This window comes from Cinclus cinclus, chromosome 3 (genome assembly GCF_963662255.1).
Source record: "Cinclus cinclus chromosome 3, bCinCin1.1, whole genome shotgun sequence".
Classification (NCBI taxonomy): domain Eukaryota; kingdom Metazoa; phylum Chordata; class Aves; order Passeriformes; family Cinclidae; genus Cinclus; species Cinclus cinclus.
In genome coordinates, this window is record NC_085048.1 from 5,079,613 (window position 1) to 5,098,960 (window position 19,348).

Sequence of the window (19,348 nt, forward strand, 5' to 3'; positions counted from 1 at the left end):
GCATCTCAGTCTGAGCTGGCTCAGAGCAGCACTGAGTGAACTGACAACTACGAGCAGCTCCAGTTCATAAAGCACTTTCAAATCTTTCAAGGAGAAAAATATGAATGAATGTTCATGTTCGAAGGAAATAGGAAAGAATGATATAAAATACAACTGCACCTGATCGTGCTTTATATAATGGTGTAAGTACGTGGTACTGTCCATGATCTAACAAAATCACAAAAACATGAATCCTGCAGGGAGCTGCACTTTAACTCTGTGCAAAGACAAGTAAAAAAAGAAAGAAGAAAACATTTAACTTTAAGATTCTTTCATTTTTTCTTAGGATTCTTCAAGAACCAAGTTTCTATTTATTAACTCATGTAGCAGAATGTACCTACTGCATGGATGCAATGCCACTGTCTTTACAAAAATTAATGCAAATTAGGGAAGAAGGACATTTATTTTTGTGGAATATCTTGGAACACTTAATTAAGTTACCTTTCTGTCCCAGTATCTGCTCTAGAATTGTAGTTCTGACCTTACCCTCAAAATACATATTTATGTATTACACATTAGATTGCCTTGAGCAAAGTACCAGAAGTCAGATTCTCAATTATACTAAGGTTTTTTAGGCCTCTCAGGAGGCACATAGGAACATACACTTTTAGAAAGTAACATATTATTACCCTCAGATCCTTTTACATCAATACAACTGTAATTGAAATGCCTCTAGTATGCATTTGGGTCTGGCCATACCATACAGTTAGAAAAAAATAATTATATAAGGTTTATGAGACAAGGAGTTGCTTTTGTTTATATGAGAGATTCAGCTGATTGCAAACCTTATAGTACACTTATCTTCTCACTAACAGAGCGAGCAAATTTGTTTGACAAATCAGATTTTTTAACCATTAGATATGAAAAATGATAAAATTTTGCATTTTGAGCTCCTGTGTTGAGCAAGATGCAGATTTTGTTCAGCACTTCCAGCCTAACAGGTTTGCACAGGCAGTGACATAATGGAGCACAACCCTCTGTGTGGCTGTACAAACTGCATTAGCAGAATTGCTCCATGCCAGTGTCTCCTGCCTCAACAGAACCACATCTATGCTGCCTGAAAGCCTCATGTGCTGCTTGCAACAATTCACGTGTTATGTAGTAGGACACTGATCCAAGAATTTTAAATATCTCCACAGGATATCAAATACTATGCAGACAGTTTGTAAACACTTTCCTAGTGCTCTGCAGAAAGGGAGGCAGTTCTCTTCAAATCTACTTCAATGACATTTTTGTCTTATCTAAAAATCTATGTTCCTGCTCACTAAAATCATCTGGGCAACTTACTGCTTCATCAGTACTACAAGCTTGTACCCTCATTAATAATTTCTGTTGGAGCATTAAGACTACCCCCAGTAGAGACAGCTGGGAAACTGCAATATAAAGTCAAGCAGCACATTTAATGACCAATGAACTTCTGGAAACTTACTCCAAAATGATACATCATTGTGTCAGACACTCTTAAGCATTATGCAGCTTGGTCTCTCTCTTTAGAAACATGAAACCCCCTGAAACTGCTACCACAAATTGGGAACCTTTTAAATTACTGCCAAGCCACCTGCTTTTCTCCAAGAAACTTCATAAAACTCTCCAAATTAGTAGTGCCATTAGGTAAAGCTTACAGAATTGTTGTTATTCTGAAGGAGTATTAGCTACATATCTTAAGGAAACCAACAGGGACATTTATAAAGGAAAGAACTGTCATATATATTATATAATCTATTCCAAATAAAATGCTTTAATATATTCTTGAATATGCTGTTCTTTAACATTTTAATCTTTCTGGCAGAAAACCCTATTAACCACATTATCAGGATTAAATTTATCTAATGAAGAAGTTCAGGAGAGGAGATGTGAAAAATTCTCAATCAGTTTATGGGTCTTCAGATGGCATTAAGAACCATATAAATAAAATGTTCCATTTTACATTTCTGAACACCACTGGAAGAAACAGTGCTGGGATCGAAGAGGGAACCCCATTTCCCCTGTTCCTTCTCTTTTTTGAATGGCCCTACAGAGAGCAGGCGAGGATGGATTATAGGAATGCCTTCTGTCAAGGAGTCAGCCAAAACTGTGCCATCTCATCTTGGAGCAATTTATCCAATAAGATGATTTAGAGACAGTTCAGTGGCACAGTTTTTGGAGGCAAAAGCAGAAGGGAAGGAACATAAATCAAAGGTGACTGGCAGGTAAAGGATATATGCAGCAATCAGCCAAACCATGGGCACACTGGCACAAATTCAACAAGATCATTTATAAAAATTTTAAGTCAGGAGTACACAAAAGGGGGTCTGGTGCTAACTAAATCCACAGATAGATTACACGCCACTGAAATAAACACTTCCAGATGCTGGCATACAAAAACCTTTTACAGAAAGAAATGTTTTCTTTCATAAATCTGAAAGGAGGAACCTTGCGATGGGGGTTGGGAGAGAAGGGAACAAGATTTCCAAACTGAGACTTGACTTCCTACTGGTTTTATAGAATAATAATTCATCTTTTTAAAACACAAAGTGTTAACACTAGAATTACAAATAACTGCAGACAACAGCTTGAAGTATAGACAAAGACATCATAAATATGTAACTGTTTATTGAAATAAAATGTCTGGTTTTTTGTTTTGTTTTCTTTTTCTTTCAAAACGAGAAGAAAGCATGAAAATGTCAATTTGACTTTTTCTGTATCAGAAACTGAATGTGTAACAGAAGGGAAAGCTTTGAAATGCCTTTTGACATAAATACATACATTTCATTTTTGAGGAGTGATTAAGAATGAAATCCTGACTTCTTCAAAATCAGTATCAATTGATTCTGAATATCAATATGGGCAGTCTGTATTTTACAGCACCCTAAGTATCAGAGATTTTTTATTTGGTTTCCATGTAACTAATTTCTTTCGGAAACTGCATTCAAAAGTTTTTATCATTCAAGTGCTTTAGAAAAATTCAGCTGTACTGTATCCACATTGTGTCTACTGAAGCAATTATTGAAGATTATATTCCAAAATTTCTTCTCATTATTACTTTGACCTGAAACAAGCAAAACCAAATTTCTTTCAGTTAGGAGGACTAAGTCACAGACCAAATCCTCAGGGCAACAACTCCAGACTGTGGAGCCTCTTTTGTTGGAGATACTCAAAAGCCTCATGGACATGACCCTGTGCCCTGTGCTCTGGGGGACCCTGCTTGAGCAGGGAGCTTGGACCAGAAGACCTCCAGTGGTCCCTTCTAACTGACCCATTTGGGACTCGGTGAATGTGAAGCTGAATTTTTCTTGAAGTTTAAGGCACCTAAACCAAACTTGCTTTCCAAAATGTCCTCTTCCACAAACATCACACTTCCACATTATCCTTTGTATTTTAAAAGTTTCCCTCTCTTCTTTCTACCCCCAGAATCTGCTGGTTTAGTCTCTCATAAGCTCAGTTTTGCCAGATCATCTGCTACTATTCCACAGATTTTGTTTTTAGGGGAAATTAACAGAGTCAAAACCATCTTTTATTATATTGAAATTACTACAGATCCGTGATGAACCTCAGAGTTTTTCATCACAGAAATTGATTTAAACATTTTCATAAAAGCTGAACTCAATCAGGATCAATAAAAAGCACTTTAAAAACACCAGAAGTAAAAGACCTTGACTAAATGTACAATTTGATTGTGAAACTACGATTATCATGTACATCTAACCTACTGAAGTCCACAAGGGATACTCTCATTTATTATTTAAGAACCTCTAAGAGTAGAAGCAGGGCTCTGTAAAGCCCAAATAATCCAACTGTCTACCAAATCACATTCTCTGGTGTTACATGCTCTTCATGTAGGGAATGTCACAAGCAATATTATAAACACAAGTTTGTAAATATCCGTTGTTTTATACTACATAGACAATTTTATGAGACTGAAATATTTAACAAGAGAAGGTTTAGACCAACAAGCCTTTTCATACTGAAATGCCTGGGAGGCTGAAGGAACATTCTCCCCTAAACATAACTACCCAAGGAAATTTTGGTTACACCCATGTTCATTCAGTAAACTCCATTTACACACATACAAGCTGCTGAATAATGGCCACGGTCTGCCATGAACCTCTGCAGGATTACAATTTACATTTGTGAACTCACTTTCTCTTAATTAAACATCTGAAGCACTTCATTTCAGAGCTGGTATAAACTAAAGACAAAGAACCTGCTTTGGAAACATCTTCTTGTTCTTTTTGCCTGTGGTCTTCCACTATTGTAGTTGACTACTTTGCTTTTCATTTCAGGGCAAAGGATCTCAGCTGTCCTTTTTTGCTAGAGCTGTTCTCATGATCACAAGTACTACTTACAGACTGTTCATGCAAGACTTACAGATGCTCCTATCTAGATTCCAGGTAAACACTGTATATTGTTAACAGAATAAATGATCTTTAAAGGATTATTTTTTTGCTACCCCAACTGTCTGAAATACAATCAATTCAAGTAACTTAAAATAATTTCTCTAAAGACATTATGCTTGTGCTCATGGGAAGAAATATCCACCTAACATTTTTGTGAACACCTTGACATAATAAATACTATTATCTAGACTATTATTTAGAAGAATACTAGGATTATTCCTACAGGTCCAGTCAGGACTGAACATCATTTCACTATGCACTTCCTTAACTTAAATGCACATAGAAACAGACACAGGTATAGCACGTGGAATTGCATTATCCCATATGATGGAGAGTTCCATACTTCTCATTCCTGTCTTACAAAATTGCATAGTGCTATTGCTTAATAGTCCTCTGATTTTCGAAGGTCTAGACCATACATTAAAGTAGGAAACACCGAGTACCACCCAACACTGTTAATAGAAAATATTTGGATAAATCTTATGTCCAAACTACCTTAGACATGATACAATGCAGAAGAATCCAGAGTACACTTGCTGCTTTCCATTGTGGCTTGCACTTTGAGACAAAACCTAAATACTCTAATTACGTTAGTCATTCTGACATAGCTATTAAGGTCAAAATAAATGCAAACGGATCATTTTCACTGGTTTAATGTTAGCTCCCATTTACCATATGATTATAAAACTTTCAAAGTGCTATTTCCATCCAAACCAGCATTCATCAAATCCAGCTAAAGAATAAATTGTAATGCTTAACTCTTCTTCCAAAACCAATTCCTTAGGAACACTTATCACCAAATCACATGGAAAAGAGTGACAATCATGATGAAACATCAAAAAGGGAAAGATGTGAGAAAAATCACTGTTTGTACTTTAAAAATACATATTTATTATCTTAAGAAAACAAAAGTATATGTAGTTTTTAAAAACCAAAATATTCTCCTATATTTTCTTTTTACAGAAATTAAATCTAAATTCTATGTATGGGACTGCGCTATTCAGTAGCTTGAAAAGGCATGAAGCTTTTTCACTCCTCAACTCTAACTTTTTTAAAAAGTGGCTTTCCATAAGAACTGCTGGAATGCAATTGGCAGCTGCCTTTCCACATCATCCATCCTTGTGAAGGACAACACAACTGTTGAATTTCATATTTCCTGTTAGAAAACTCATCCCCTGGTGCTTTGTGTTCAGATATGAACTTTCTGAATGCAGCAGCCCCTTGACACCTTCCATTCTGTTGGTTATTAAACTGATCCACAAAAATATCCTTCTAGCTGCTTCAAAGAGCTCAGGGCAGGGTTTAGATCCTTCTGATACAATCTTCCCCTCAGACACTCTCTGCACAGAGCAGCTTAGACTTCTTCTAATATTTTGCCAAGGTTTTGCACTGCCTTCATGGGCTCTGTCACACAGGTCCTGTTGCTGGGATCTGAGGATATTGCCATGCCTGACTACATAAAAGTCTGCATCAGTTCTGTTAATTCATTTCCTCAGGTTTGGTTACACACACACCACCAGATCTGGCCATCATTAAATTGCATCTGTTGTGGAAATCTCCATTAATGCAGATTGCAGAGGGTACTCAATGGTCCATCCACATTTGTGCCAAATTAAGATCCAGTGTTTCTGGTTGCCCCATGGACAATTGTCATTGCCAGGTTCCTCTCCAAAACTCCAGTGAGGGCACTCACAGGGGAAAGGACCAAAATGCAGACTCTGCAATAGCTCTCAAAATACCTTTCTTGAGCCTTCTCATTAAAAGCAGAATCGTGTTACAGCTCTACAACATCTGTAGGCATCCAGAAGCTGACCCAAGATTCCCTCTTATTCTTGGCTTGCTCAGAGGGAACAAGATCTGCTCCTCTCATCAACCACGTTGACTGTAGGTAATGGTCACAAATTAAATTGTTCAGCTGCACTGTTTGGGAAGTTCACAAGAGAGGAGTACATTAAAAAACCCCAACCCAAACCAGGGTATTTTATTATACCTTGTGGTTGAAGAAAAAAATTGAACTTTGGTTAATAATTGACCAAACCACTTTTAGTGAGGGTCAGGGAGGGAAGATTCACCTTTCTGCAGCTGTTTATGTGAGCTCTTTACTTTTCAAAAATAAAGTTAAATAAATTCTCTGCTTTCAGAAGCTATTGCCACATTCTTAACTACATCTCTTAGCAAACTTCTGCTAAAGACATTTTTCTGTTTCGGACTGGAAATACTATCCAACACTTTACATGATATTAATCTAGAATTTTTGAGTGGCAAAAGAGAAAGGTGAAGTTACATAAAGACAATTCATTTCAATTTTGTATTGTCTATCATTAGTAAATGAAACTTTCACTGCCATCTATAAAAGCACTGATTAGTTTTGGCACTAGGAAAATTAAAACTTCACCTACTCATTTTCTCTTATTTTCTCTTATTCCTTGGTTCTGAAGTCCCACTATTTCCTTTGTTTTTATGGCCTTCATATACTTCTGTATCACTTTCACGTAAATTAATCTATCCAAATTCAGAAAAAAAATTATTTTCCTAAAATCTCTCAGAAATTGGACAATTTCTTCCTGATTTTTTAGGAGCTGAGATCCTGTTTGGTGGATTTTGTTTGTTTTTTCCTATAATGATTTCTTTGACATTTATTATTTTCTAAATGTTGATATTCTGAGGTAAGCAGGATAAATGTCACACAGAACAGTACACGAGAAGAAAATAACCCCAATTTATGACATTGGAGATGGACTGCTTTTGCATTTTCATCAGCTGAGAAAATTAAATAAAGAATTTGTTTGGCTGCTCTGAACAATGGATTTGCAATTTGCATAGAAAAAATGATGGCAAAACCTCAGAACCCATCAGTGTTTTACCACAAGCTCAGTTCTATTACATTTCAATGGAGGTTCAAAGTTGTCTAAAAAAGCCATTCTCTTCTTTCCCCAACCGTAAATGTGTCACTTGAGAGTTCAATATCCAATAGGAGCAGAATCTGACACAAAACTAATTTTAGAATATAAAGTGCTCTTCACCATATTGCAATACATATAATTTAAAATAACTGTAAACCTAAACTTTGGAAAAACAGAAAATTCAGGCACTAACAAAAAAGCATAATTTGTAATTGAAAGAAAATAATATTTGAAAGGGAAAAAAAAAACCTTTTTTTTTGTCTTTCCAAAAAGAGACAGAAATTACTAAGTTTTATTTCCCAAGAGAATTATGCCACTTTTATAAAGAAAATTACAGTCACCACAAATTGCTCTCAACAATTCCAAAGCTTCTTCATTTGACCACTTGAAAATCAGAGTTCTTTAAGATTATAAATATAACTTTTTATAACTCTGTTATTACGTACTGTGAATGGGGAAAGGGGGCCAATCTTGTGGCCGTAGCGTCGAATGGCCTCTCTGATGTGGCTGGGCTGGATGGCATCACTTTGAGCCTCCATCCCACAGGCTGCAGTGCTCTGCAACAGAAAAACACATAAATTGTTACTAAATCAAAAACACACAACAGACCTACAGTGCATAAAGTATGAAAATAAACCTTTATAAAATGGACCTTTTTTCCTTTTTTTTATTCCTGAGGATACACATCATTGGTGCCACACACTAGATCAGAGAAAAAAAAAAGCTATTAACAAATTAAAGAGGACTTTTACATGAACTTTGCTTAAGAGATCCAAAGAACACCATGTTAGATGTTAGTCTCTTTAAATCCTTCACCTAGTGCTGCTCTATGCTGCAATTGAAAAGAGCAGAAAATGTTCAAACTAAAATGAAAAGGTCATATAAGTCATATTGCAATAACCACAGAAACTATTTTTAAAACATTTCAGGCTCTTATTATGATGTCAAGGGGTAGGGAAAATACTGAACAAGCACCCAAAGTGGAAAGCAATCTGACACCAAAATCACCATTGAATAATATCAACTTGAAATCTGAAGCTGAAACATGTGACGTAAGGGTGTTAGAAGGATGCAAAAACATTTTAGTTACCTCAAACTGGAAAATTTTAAAATTTCAAGTGACTTTCTGGATTATGGACCCTAAATAGGTAAAAATAAGAATTTTCTGCTCCTGAAAAACCGATTGGACAATAATTTTCCTGGGATTTTAGAAGAAAATGTTGCTCATTTCTCTTTGCTAGCTAACCTGAAATGTTTGTTTAGGCTACACCTAGACACAGCTGCTTGCCAGAATTCAGATGACTTATCTAATGGTAGCTGCTTGGTAATAAGTTTATGAAAATTGTAATAGTGAGTGCACTAAGAATGACAAAAACTTTAATTATACTATACTCTTAAGTTTAATGCACACACATCCATGGCTCCCTCATACATTCACATAATATCCTAATGCTCTCAAACTTGGGATATTTTTTACAAAATGCTTTATTTTCAAGAGCACTGAGCCCACTGGAGCCTGTGAGTACACTCAGAATCATTCATAAAAGGATGGCAGAATCTTTTCCTGCTGATTGACATCCATAAAGGGAACATGAAACTCAAATATTTTCTGCTGGACTGGGCCTTCATTGGCTAAAAATAGTATTTTTCACCAAGTTAACTTGTTTGCCTCATTTATACCCAGTAGATACCTAAGCAAATTGAATAAGTCATGAGAACATTTAATAAAACTGTGCAGTTTTTGGACATTATTTTCAAAGGCATTTAGTCAAACACTAAGAACTTAAACTCACATTATAAATAAAATATAATGTATCACAAATGACACCTCCAGCTAAGTTTCTGTTTCTAGGAATTATAATGAAAATCAGCCACAGGAACAAAGCATAATCAAATATAACATAAAAGAAGGAAAAGGAAAAAGCAGAAGTCTTTCCAGGATTCACTAAAAGCTAACCAGTGTATAGTAAGGACAGAAGGAAGTTGGACATTTCAGGACTATCCACAGCACTGATGACACCAGAAAGAGAAAATATATTTTTCTACTTTATCTCTGTAGAAATCACCAGTTTTACCCTGAAGAGTAAGTAATTTTTAATAACAAAACAATCGATAAAATCCCCAGTCATTCCATTGCTTTTTAGCAAAATGAGCACTGCCATTACATTTCTTCCAAACAGCCCCAAGTGACCAGCACAGGTTTTCCTATCCAGTTTATTTAACCACACTGATTTCTCTTGTGGGTTTTAGGTTCATATATCCCTCTCAGAACACCAACAGCAGAAAAGCATTGTAGTCCTTATATTTCACACTCTAAATATGAGACATCCCTGTTTTGTGCAAAGTTAACAAATATTTAGCTTGAATGCAAACAACTGGTATAAAAATAAAGCAAGTCAGGCAAAGCTGTTAAAGGCAAGGGCTGCAGTTATCTCAGGCTGCTGGGATCAGGAAAATCACAAGCAACTCTTTGACTATTTTGCTTATATTTTGACCCTTAAAACCTGTGCTTGCTGCCCCTGTCAGAGAAGGGGATGATTATTTGGGGTGGTGACAATTGCTGTGCCTGTAGAGGAGCAGGTTATCTTAGAAGCAGCAACTGTCACCTTAACAAAATTCAGTTTGCAGATATTATTAGGAAAATTTCGGATAATTCTGATTGAAAAAAAAAAACAAAAACAAACCACCAAAGCACACATTTGACCTACAATAGCAATGGCCAATAATACATGATATAGTTAAAATTAATATTTAAGATGAGACACATTATTTACTGTGAGGGAAGTGAGGCCGTGGCACAGGGTTGCCCAGAGAAGCTGTGGGTATCCATTCCTGGAAGTGTCCAAGGCCAGTTTGGATGATGCTTGTAGCAATCAGGTCTGGTGGAAGGGGACCCTGCCCATGGTAGGTGGGGGGAACTGGATGAGCTTTAAGATCCCATCCCACCCAAACCATTCTGTGATTCTGTAAAGATTTCCTGAGGATACTTTGGTTTCTTTTTCATTTTTCCACCCCCAGGATTGTGCACCAAATACCTTTTTTCTTTTCCTTTGTTTGGCTTTGGTAGAGTCCTGTCCAATTCCACCGTTCCCCAAGGCTCCTGAGGGGTTTTTCCCAAGGTGTTGCTGCCCTGCTGATGCTGGTGGGGTGGGTGTAGGGGGTGGTGTGTTCTCAGGGGAGTCAAGACTGGTCTTCACACTCGTAGACTGCCCTAAGAGATGTGGCTGTAAAAGCAAGATGTCAAACAGCCACAATATAACCAAATCACATATAAACCCCACCCCAATTATTTCCTTCTCAGATTCCCAGTTGGAAGAGATGCAATACAGAATTTAGTTTTCTCATTCTAGAATTTACTACAAATATCTGTATAATATCAATGCATGCAACACAGTATGTGCCAATTTTGAAAACTTTAATCTCCAAATCTGCAACAGAGACTTGAAGACAGAGAGAAGGAATTTTCACCCAAGAGGATTTTTATTTAACTATAAAGATGATGCTATGAATTTAATATTCAGAACTATAATTTAATGTTTTTCCATCTAAATCCATAACTTCAGAGTTTATAAACTCCATAACAGAAATCAAATAATAATGACAACTTTGGAAAAAAACACATGCAAAAGCAAAACATAAGGTGCATTAATATGTGAAAAAGCAAGTTTTACCTCAGTAGAGTTGTGGTACTGTATGAAGGTGGCAGATATGGCATGACTGAATGGGTCACCAGCTTTGGGAGTCATGTCCTGTTTAACCAAGAGGGCCAAGTCCACCAGCTGGAGGGGCAAAACAGATGGGATTACAGACATGGTACTAAAAATGCCATTGTAACAATGGGAGACTGAGGGTTGTGGGTTGAAGCAGAATATTCTCAGTGTTTCTCAGATGAAAATAAAGTTATTCGGATATTTCAGCCTAAAGAGACTTTCTTTTCCACTTCTGTAAATATATGGAGCAATCTATCTACCCAATAGGGCTTGGCTTGGCACTAAGGTAACATTTTGTTTTCAAGGAAATCCTTCTTTCTAATCCAGTTGTGCAATGGGATTAAATGAGCCTCAGCGCACTGCAAAAGGTCACATAGCAAAGTGTGTGGTTTCAGTTTGGATTTGAAAAAAGTTTGTGCTGCACTCCCCTCTCTTCTGCAGCCGTTAGAAAACATTTCTGTTTGTCCATGAGATGGATGAACACAGCACAACACACATCTGTCACACAACAAATTGAAAGGCAGGCTGGATTTTTGAGCTGCTCTAGTGGAAGGCGTCCCTGTCCATGGCTGGGGATTGGAACTGGATGAGCTTTAAGATCCCCTCCAACTCAAACCAATCCCACGACTCCATGAATCCAGCTAGCTTGGAGAACTGAAGTAATGACTGCATTTCTGAAGGGGCTTACAGCCCAGACCCTGAGGCTGAAGTGCCTCCAAGAGTAATTAATTCATTTTCACTGTAGTTCAATCAGTCCCTTACCTGGGCAACGGTCTCATATGCTAAATATGCCAAAATCTCCATTGCAACTGCATTTGGCTTTATTTCCATGCTACTACAGTCCAGCCAGTCACGGAACTTGGATGCTTTCTTTGCTGTCAGTTAAAACCATAGGGGGAAAAAGAAAAGTTAATGACAGACAGGCCAAAATAATCCACTTTTTGCGGTCACAGAAATACTGCAAAATCGAAGCAATTAGTGTGAGTGTGATTTAATTGGCCAAAGAAGGAATTATCAAAATGGAATCAGTGAGGAAAGACTGTTATTTCATACATTTTGGAGGCCCATAAACACATGGAATAAAGAGAAAAAACACAAGATAATTGATAACACAGAAGATTTCAGAACAAGGAAGGGTCAGCCTCAGAGGAGTGTGGACTGGGCAAATTTGCTTCAGAATGTATTACTGTAAAATAAGTAAAATGATTGCATCATATCTTTGATGACTTAAAAAAGCCTAAAATAAATCAATACAAATATGAATCCAGATAAAATTTATATAATTGTATTATTAATAGAAAAGACAAATGAAGGACAGAAGAACTTGGAAGTCCTGGCGTTAACTTTACGGGGCTGAGGTGCTGACAAGTGAACCAAAATTATTTCTCCAAGAGTGTTTCTTAAGTGTGCTTTGGACAGTCAACATTCATACGAGAACTTCACACTGATAATGGGTGGGATTGATTCATAAAAAGGGCTGAGAAAATTATGGGACAATGAAATGTAATATTTGCTCAGAGAGTAAAAGGAGGGAAAAAGAGGATGATCTTACTTAGGTCAGTGGTAGACAAGATGATCATAGAAATCTGTGGACAGAAAGGAGCTATTGAGACAGAGATCTTAATAAGGGCTGTTTGTGAGACAGGACAACAAAAACAAAGTACAAGGTGGAAAAGTCACCTGAAGAAATTGGAAACAACTCTTTCAAAAAGAGTTTTCAAACAGGACTAAAAAGCTACAGACAAGTCAGGTGTTAAACAGAAAAAAGGTCAAAATAATGGTTATTTTTATTCAGGAGGTAATGGAAGGCTACATTGCATCGCTAAAGAAAGAAAAAGGAACAAACAAACAAACAAGCAAACAAAAATAAAGAAAAGAAAGAAACATGAGAAGTGCGAAGGTGATAAAATGATCACAAAATGCTCCCTAGAATTGAAGTTTGCAATACTGTAGTACTTGATCTTTTGAGGGACCTCTTCTTTTGCCTCTCTTTAAAACTGCAGAAATATCTGGAACTGTGATTATTAATATATTTTTTAAAACAGGTTTCTTAAAGTCCCTTCCAGGTTTATTCTCTTGTGACACAGTTTTTATGGGCTTCTATTACAACAATACACTTCGTTAAACATAGTAACACAATCAATTTTTACCGAAATAAATAAGCAAAAAAAGCATTTGGACAAGGCAATGTTCTGTATGGCCTTTAGTACATTCTGTCTAATTGAGCTCATTTTGTGCAATTGAATTTGTGCCCATGTCTCTCTTGGTACTATTTTCTAACCACTGTAATTCTCTTATTCTTTAATGACATTATATGTCAGTGAAAAAGAACCATATAGACATGGTCATTTAAAAACACTGTGAAAATAACGCTGAGATATTTTTACAGATCACAATCTCTTGGTCAGCAACATTCTATTTTATTTTGCAAATTTAAGATTTTTATTTGTTCTGTCTCCAGATGGCAGTTTTGGGGTTTTAAAAATGACTTTATCACAAACCTCTCATTTCCTGAAGTCACCCTAATCTGAAGTATCATTTATTTAATGGTTCACAGATGTGTGAGGCCAAATTATAACTAAATGTAAAAAACCAGATTGAATTAGAAAAAGAAATGCTTACAAAAACTGTTTTCCTACGTTTGCTGACATTTGCTGATGGAGAACAGTATCACAAATGTGTCATTTATTTGCCAGAAATGAGTCACTCTTTCTTTGAATTTAGAAGGAAGAACAAGATAAGGTCTCTCCTTTAAAGACACCACTGTGTTCAAGTCTGCGTTGTAGGATCATGTGCCGTTTTGTCATGATTTTTACTGGCTCCTTCACCTCCCCTTCTCTGACATTTGACCTAAAACCTTAGTCATCACTTAGCTGCTTCTGTAATGATGTTTTGCTACATGATCAAGCCCATTAATTTACAGCTCATTATAGTCGTGGCCCACAAGTACTTCTAGTAAGTTGGTTCGCAGTGCTAGTAAAGCCCTAATTCTGTCATCATGTTATTAGTGTTGGAATGGCGTATACTGATGAACTTGGCTAATGGTGAATAGATTCCACAGCAGGAGCTTACAGCTTAAAATAGAAAAGACTCTTTAGTAAGTTCTTTGTGTCTCTGCGGATCGGGAAATAAAAGCAAAACTTGCTTCTCTTCTCTAATTTTAGAGGCATTCCAAAAAAACCTGCAGCCATGAAACCTTGCTAATGCGCCGACTTTAGCACCATCATGACAGACTTGAGGCAAAACTCAGGTGGTTTTAATCTATTAACTCCTCACCAGTTCTAACTTTGCAGTCATCCTCACCAACTCAGTATTTCAGCACACAGAAAGCTTGGCAAATTTTAAAATAAAATACTTTGCCCCACGGCCTGAAACTGTGCTAAATTAACTGTTCCCAGGAGTCACACAGACAAAGATTTTAAAGTTTTATTACTGTGGATGAAACAAAAGTGCTTTCAAAAAACATGAAGTTCTGGTGTGCTCTTTATTAAATGAAATAATAATCAAACATCTTAACATAGTGCAGCCATTATAATACTTACAAAAACTCAGTTGCCGACTTTCACAGAATTCTGCATACTGGACTGAGTCCATGGTTCGTGTTTGTCTTTCTGCTCTCTGACAAAAGAGTAAAAGTACATGATGTACCTTATTCCAACAGACTGCATTCCACAACGGAAATTATAGCACCAAAGCGCCCTCGCCACAACCTTGAAGCAACCCTCCCAAATGAAACATGCATTGAACAAGTCAAGATGCAGAAATACAAACCACAGATGGGTTATTAGTCTTGTGAGTTAAATTTCCCAGAGGAGCATGTCAATTCCTATTTTCAAAACCTGCCTGCTCACCCAGCCTCACCAGTGCTGAGGGCTGAGAGGAGAGAGGTGTGAGCAGTGCTGCCCTGACTGAGGAGCATGTTTAAACTGAAGCACATGAGTATTCTGCCTGTGTATTTACAGATGGCCAGAAAAGTAAAATGTTCTCCTGAATTGAGGCCAACATATTCTGCACCAAGCAGAGCTGAACCTGTGGGCTTCTAAATTGTGAAGTGAATAAATTCCATCACACTGATGTGCCGGAGAGAGAGTGGCATTGAAGTGTCCCTTCCCACACTCAATACATAGTAATAAATAAATAAATAAATGGTACATGTGTCTGCTTCTTTTTTTTTTTCACTCTTAATTTATGCTTGAATTTTTACACTTCTGAACACTTCAGGAAAAGAAAGGAAATTAGATTGAATTAGAGCTTGTGGGAGAAAAAATATCTTCACATGTTCACTACTGCATTTAAGAATGTATTTCACAAGGAGTCCAGTGCCAACCCAAAGAATGAATCTCAAAAGAGTCAAGTTACAAAACCACAAACACTGTGCACACCCTCTCCTCCACATATACTGGATGCTGTAATTGAATCATGGTTGAAGCAGCGCTGAAGTCCATGGTTAGGTCCGAGCAGGTGCTTGAGTTCTGTTTACTTCAACAGAGCAGGGGTGATTTCACGAGGTAAAGATCTGGTCTCCACAAGAGAGTAAAGCCTTTGTGTACCAGAGGCAGGAAGCAGTAGTTAAGATTAAAAAGGACTGTCCCTGCCAGAAGCAGACAGCTTAGTCCAATCTCTCAATCGAGCAGAAACAAGGAAAGGAATGTAAATGTTTTCCAAACGACGTCAATGAATAAATCATCACACCTGAGCTATGACTATGGATACAAAGTGGTGCCAGGAGGGGCTGATGGTGCTGAGACTGTGCTTGTGCAGTGAGCCCATGAAGCTCAAGGAACCCCTGAAGCTCAAGAAACCATCCACAAAGAATGAAAAGTACAGGTGTGCTCACACCGAGGACAAAACAGAAGGAAACAACCACACACAGACACAAATTTTGCTCTGACGCCCTCAACAATTTTACATCTGATGAAATCAAAATCACAGAGTTCTTCAATCTGATTTAATAGAAGACAATAGGGCTGTCGGTAATATATATGTGTACATCTGCATGCTATAAAACTTGCATTTGGCTTTATCGGCTCTCAAGTCAGAGGGGGAAGCAATTAAATAAAATTAGCACTTCAAATTCACAGTTTCTACGTCTTCTCTGCCTTTTAAGTCACTCTCCTACAACCATCCAACCCTTTACTTACAAGATCTGCTTCACAGTCATGTTCAATTTCACTGTAACTAAACCATAAGCTGACCAGGAAGGAATACACCTGGAGAGTCCTTTCTTTTCCTCTTTAACCAGTCAATCTGACTGTATTTGGACCTTTAGTCACCACAGTAGAAACTGTTGTACTCAGGCATTTTCCAGTTCTCCTGTTCCTGGCTCTGGCAACCTGACTACATTCTGAGGAGCTGCCATTTCATATTAGCAAAAATTTTCAGTTAATCCATTCCAACAAAATATTAAATCTAGATTGAGTTTGTATTCCTTTAAAAATAATTTTCACAATCCATGCTGAAACTTCAACCCGTTACAGAACTCAACTTTGCCCCTGAATTATTTCAGCTACACTTTTGAAAACAGAAGGCATCACAGAGATAATCTAATCTGAACTTCTGCATAGCACAGGACACTTCTCACATAATATATCCTAGAAACAGCAACCCTAGAATTCCTTGTGCAATTTTACTTCATGCTTTATAATAGCCTCTAATTTGGGGTTTAATTTTTCACATGTTTAAGAGGTATCTTCAAATAGTTTTAAAAGCTGGGGTTTTTTTGCAATGTGGTTTAAAATCTGTAATCTTTTTTTTTTCCCCCTGTTGGCACCTATATGTTAAGCCATTGGCTACTACCCTTCATACCCACCCACCCCAGGGATTTAAAACCCATTGAAACAACAAGGAAGGCATGGAAAACCGAACTCATATGACATAGTAATGTGAGGAATTGTTCTTCAAAATTGTACCTGAGATGATAAAAAAACCCCCAACATGTAGAACTTTGACAAGGATACTATATCTTTCACAGGCATCCCATAATGTAATATGGAAACTGAAAAAACAGATTAATCCCAAAAACAGTTATGTTAAATTAAATGATTTAGCAATGGCTACTCTGAGCAAATAGACCACCAAGCTCTGAAAATGCAGGTTGTCAAAGGCTACAGGTTTCATTACAAGTATTGCAAGCTTCTTTATAAGTGAAAAAACTCAAAAGTTTAGTAAAAGAAAGGTGCTGCTGAAGGATTTTTCCAATAGGGACTTAATTTTTCTGTATAAATTGTCTGCAGTAGATGTCTAAACACTAAATTTAATGTTGTTCTTATATACTAAATAAATACTTTCAATTGCTCTCTCTCTGTATGAATATTTTTTCAGCAAAATTATGTACATATATGTGAAATAAAACTGTTTTCTTCCTTCAATTATCTCCTTAAAATAATTCTTTCTTAAAGGTGGATTCCAGTCTGATGCTCTAAACCGCCACCAAATAAAATAGTGTTTGTTATAAATAAATGGACTTCGCTTTTTCTCCCTAATTCACTTTAACAAAAGAACCCTCACATGATGGCATGGAACCTCACAGTTTGAAGGATAAAGGCAGACATTACTTCAGTCCTCCCAGTTTTAGAATAGTCCATAAATAAACATCAAATGCAGCAGAAATGAAAAGATGAGTGGCACAGCTGGGTCATCTTTAAGGAAACACCAACCCAAAGACAACACCTTTTTCCTCTTCACTTCTCGAGATCACAAGCAGTACTTTATTATTTTTTTTCTCCTATATCGTCCCTGCTTCAAAAAAATTTAATCTCCCTTACTTTTGTATTGCTAAGGTATGTTTTATAAACTCAAACGAATCAGTTACATGGGATAAAAAGGGAGAAGAAAGAGTAAGGACATTACGGTGAGCATAGCATGACTCCAGGCCAAAAGAGTTTAAAGAAAATGGGATCCAGTGTTGGGGGTGTCACAGAAAATTTGTTAAACTGATTTTATATGTAGGTCTAAAGTATACCTACTTATCATTTTTCACAGGTTTTTTTTCTCTCACAACTATATTTTTTTTTGAAAACAAGGGATTATACAGGATGTTTATACTAAGAAACAACTTCAAATTTATACAAGTGAAATTTTCCAAATTTTGCTCTTGGAAGGAGCAGCAAGTTACTCCAACAGGACAGAAGTCCTCTTTCATCAGAATAAATGCCATTTTGCTGGGAATCTTTCTGAAATGAAGAAATAGTGAAACCTTTAATGAAACTCCACCTTGAAGCAATCTCAGCTTGAAAGCAGATACAACAAATGGCAGCAATGACACTGCTCAATTGGTTTATCAAAAGAATTAAAAATAGTTTTTACTCCCTCTCCAGTAGTACTAGTCACTCCAAGCAGTTAAGAAGCTGAGTTATGTGCTGTACAGCAGAGTTAAAATACTTTGCATGCTTTCCTTGGAACATGCTGAAGGATGCAGTAGATAGGACCTGGCACAGTAAATGTCTGCTTAGTCTTCCAAAAATGTGGTGCATTATATCTTTCTTTCAGCATAAAGAACTAAAAAGGGAAAGGAAAGAAAAAGGTAAAGAGTTTCACGTTGTCACCTACCATCCAGGATGAAAAATAACCTTATTTTTATTCCATTCTGAAGCTTTCACACTTGACATACAAAGCTCTTTGTGTGGGGGGAAGAAGGCAGGAGGCCAAATGTTAACTTGCTCACCAACTGCTCCGTGTTTGGAGGAAATGTGCCGAGGAGCTGTTAAGATGGAACATTTGAAAAATGTATGAGGCACGGCTGGACACCCCTGTGCTTGGCAACAATGTTGGGATGAAAATGATGGCTTCCCAAACCCTCACAAACCTTGTGGCAGGATTCCCTGATTCCCTCTGCTCAAGAACTCTCTGACTGTGAGCCTATCATGGTTTCAAAGGAGCCAGGTGGCTGCCCCATGGAAAACCAAAGCTGCCCTGCAAGGGCTGATATTGCCAGAACAGAATGCTAAATTATTTTTTTTTTTTTATTTAGACTAGAGAATAACAGGGCACAGTGTGCTATGCCTGACAGCCCTGGGGTGGGAGGACAAAAACTGTAGGGTGGTCAAGGATCCAGCTGTAGAGTGGATGTAGGACAGTGGAGATGCTCCAAGGGCTGGAGCACATTTCCTATGGAGTCAGGCTGGGAGAAGCTGGGGTTGCTCACCCCAGAGAAGAGAAGGATCCAGGGAGAGCTCAGAGCCCCTTCCAGAGCCTTAAGGGGCTTCAAGAGAGCTGGAGAGGGACTGGGGATAAGGGATGGAGGGACAGAACACAGGGAATGGCTTCCCACTGCCAGAGGGCAGGGATGGATGGGATACTGGGATGGAATTGTTCCCTGTGA

General features: G+C 37.3%; 1 protein-coding gene across 1 annotated transcript in view; it reads right to left on the reverse strand.

The window, feature by feature from the left end:
* Positions 1-6,189: 6,189 nt before the first annotated feature.
* The window catches only part of SUPT3H (SPT3 homolog, SAGA and STAGA complex component), a 38,262-nt gene continuing 25,103 nt past the window's right edge, over positions 6,190-19,348 (reverse strand). The window contains exons 4-8 of the mRNA XM_062488310.1: positions 14,571-14,646; positions 11,791-11,903; positions 10,990-11,097; positions 7,765-7,875; positions 6,190-6,297 (exon numbers count right to left, since the gene is read on the reverse strand). Of these exons, the coding sequence (XP_062344294.1) occupies positions 6,190-6,297; positions 7,765-7,875; positions 10,990-11,097; positions 11,791-11,903; positions 14,571-14,646 (516 nt within the window). The remainder of the gene's footprint in view (positions 6,298-7,764; positions 7,876-10,989; positions 11,098-11,790; positions 11,904-14,570; positions 14,647-19,348) is intronic.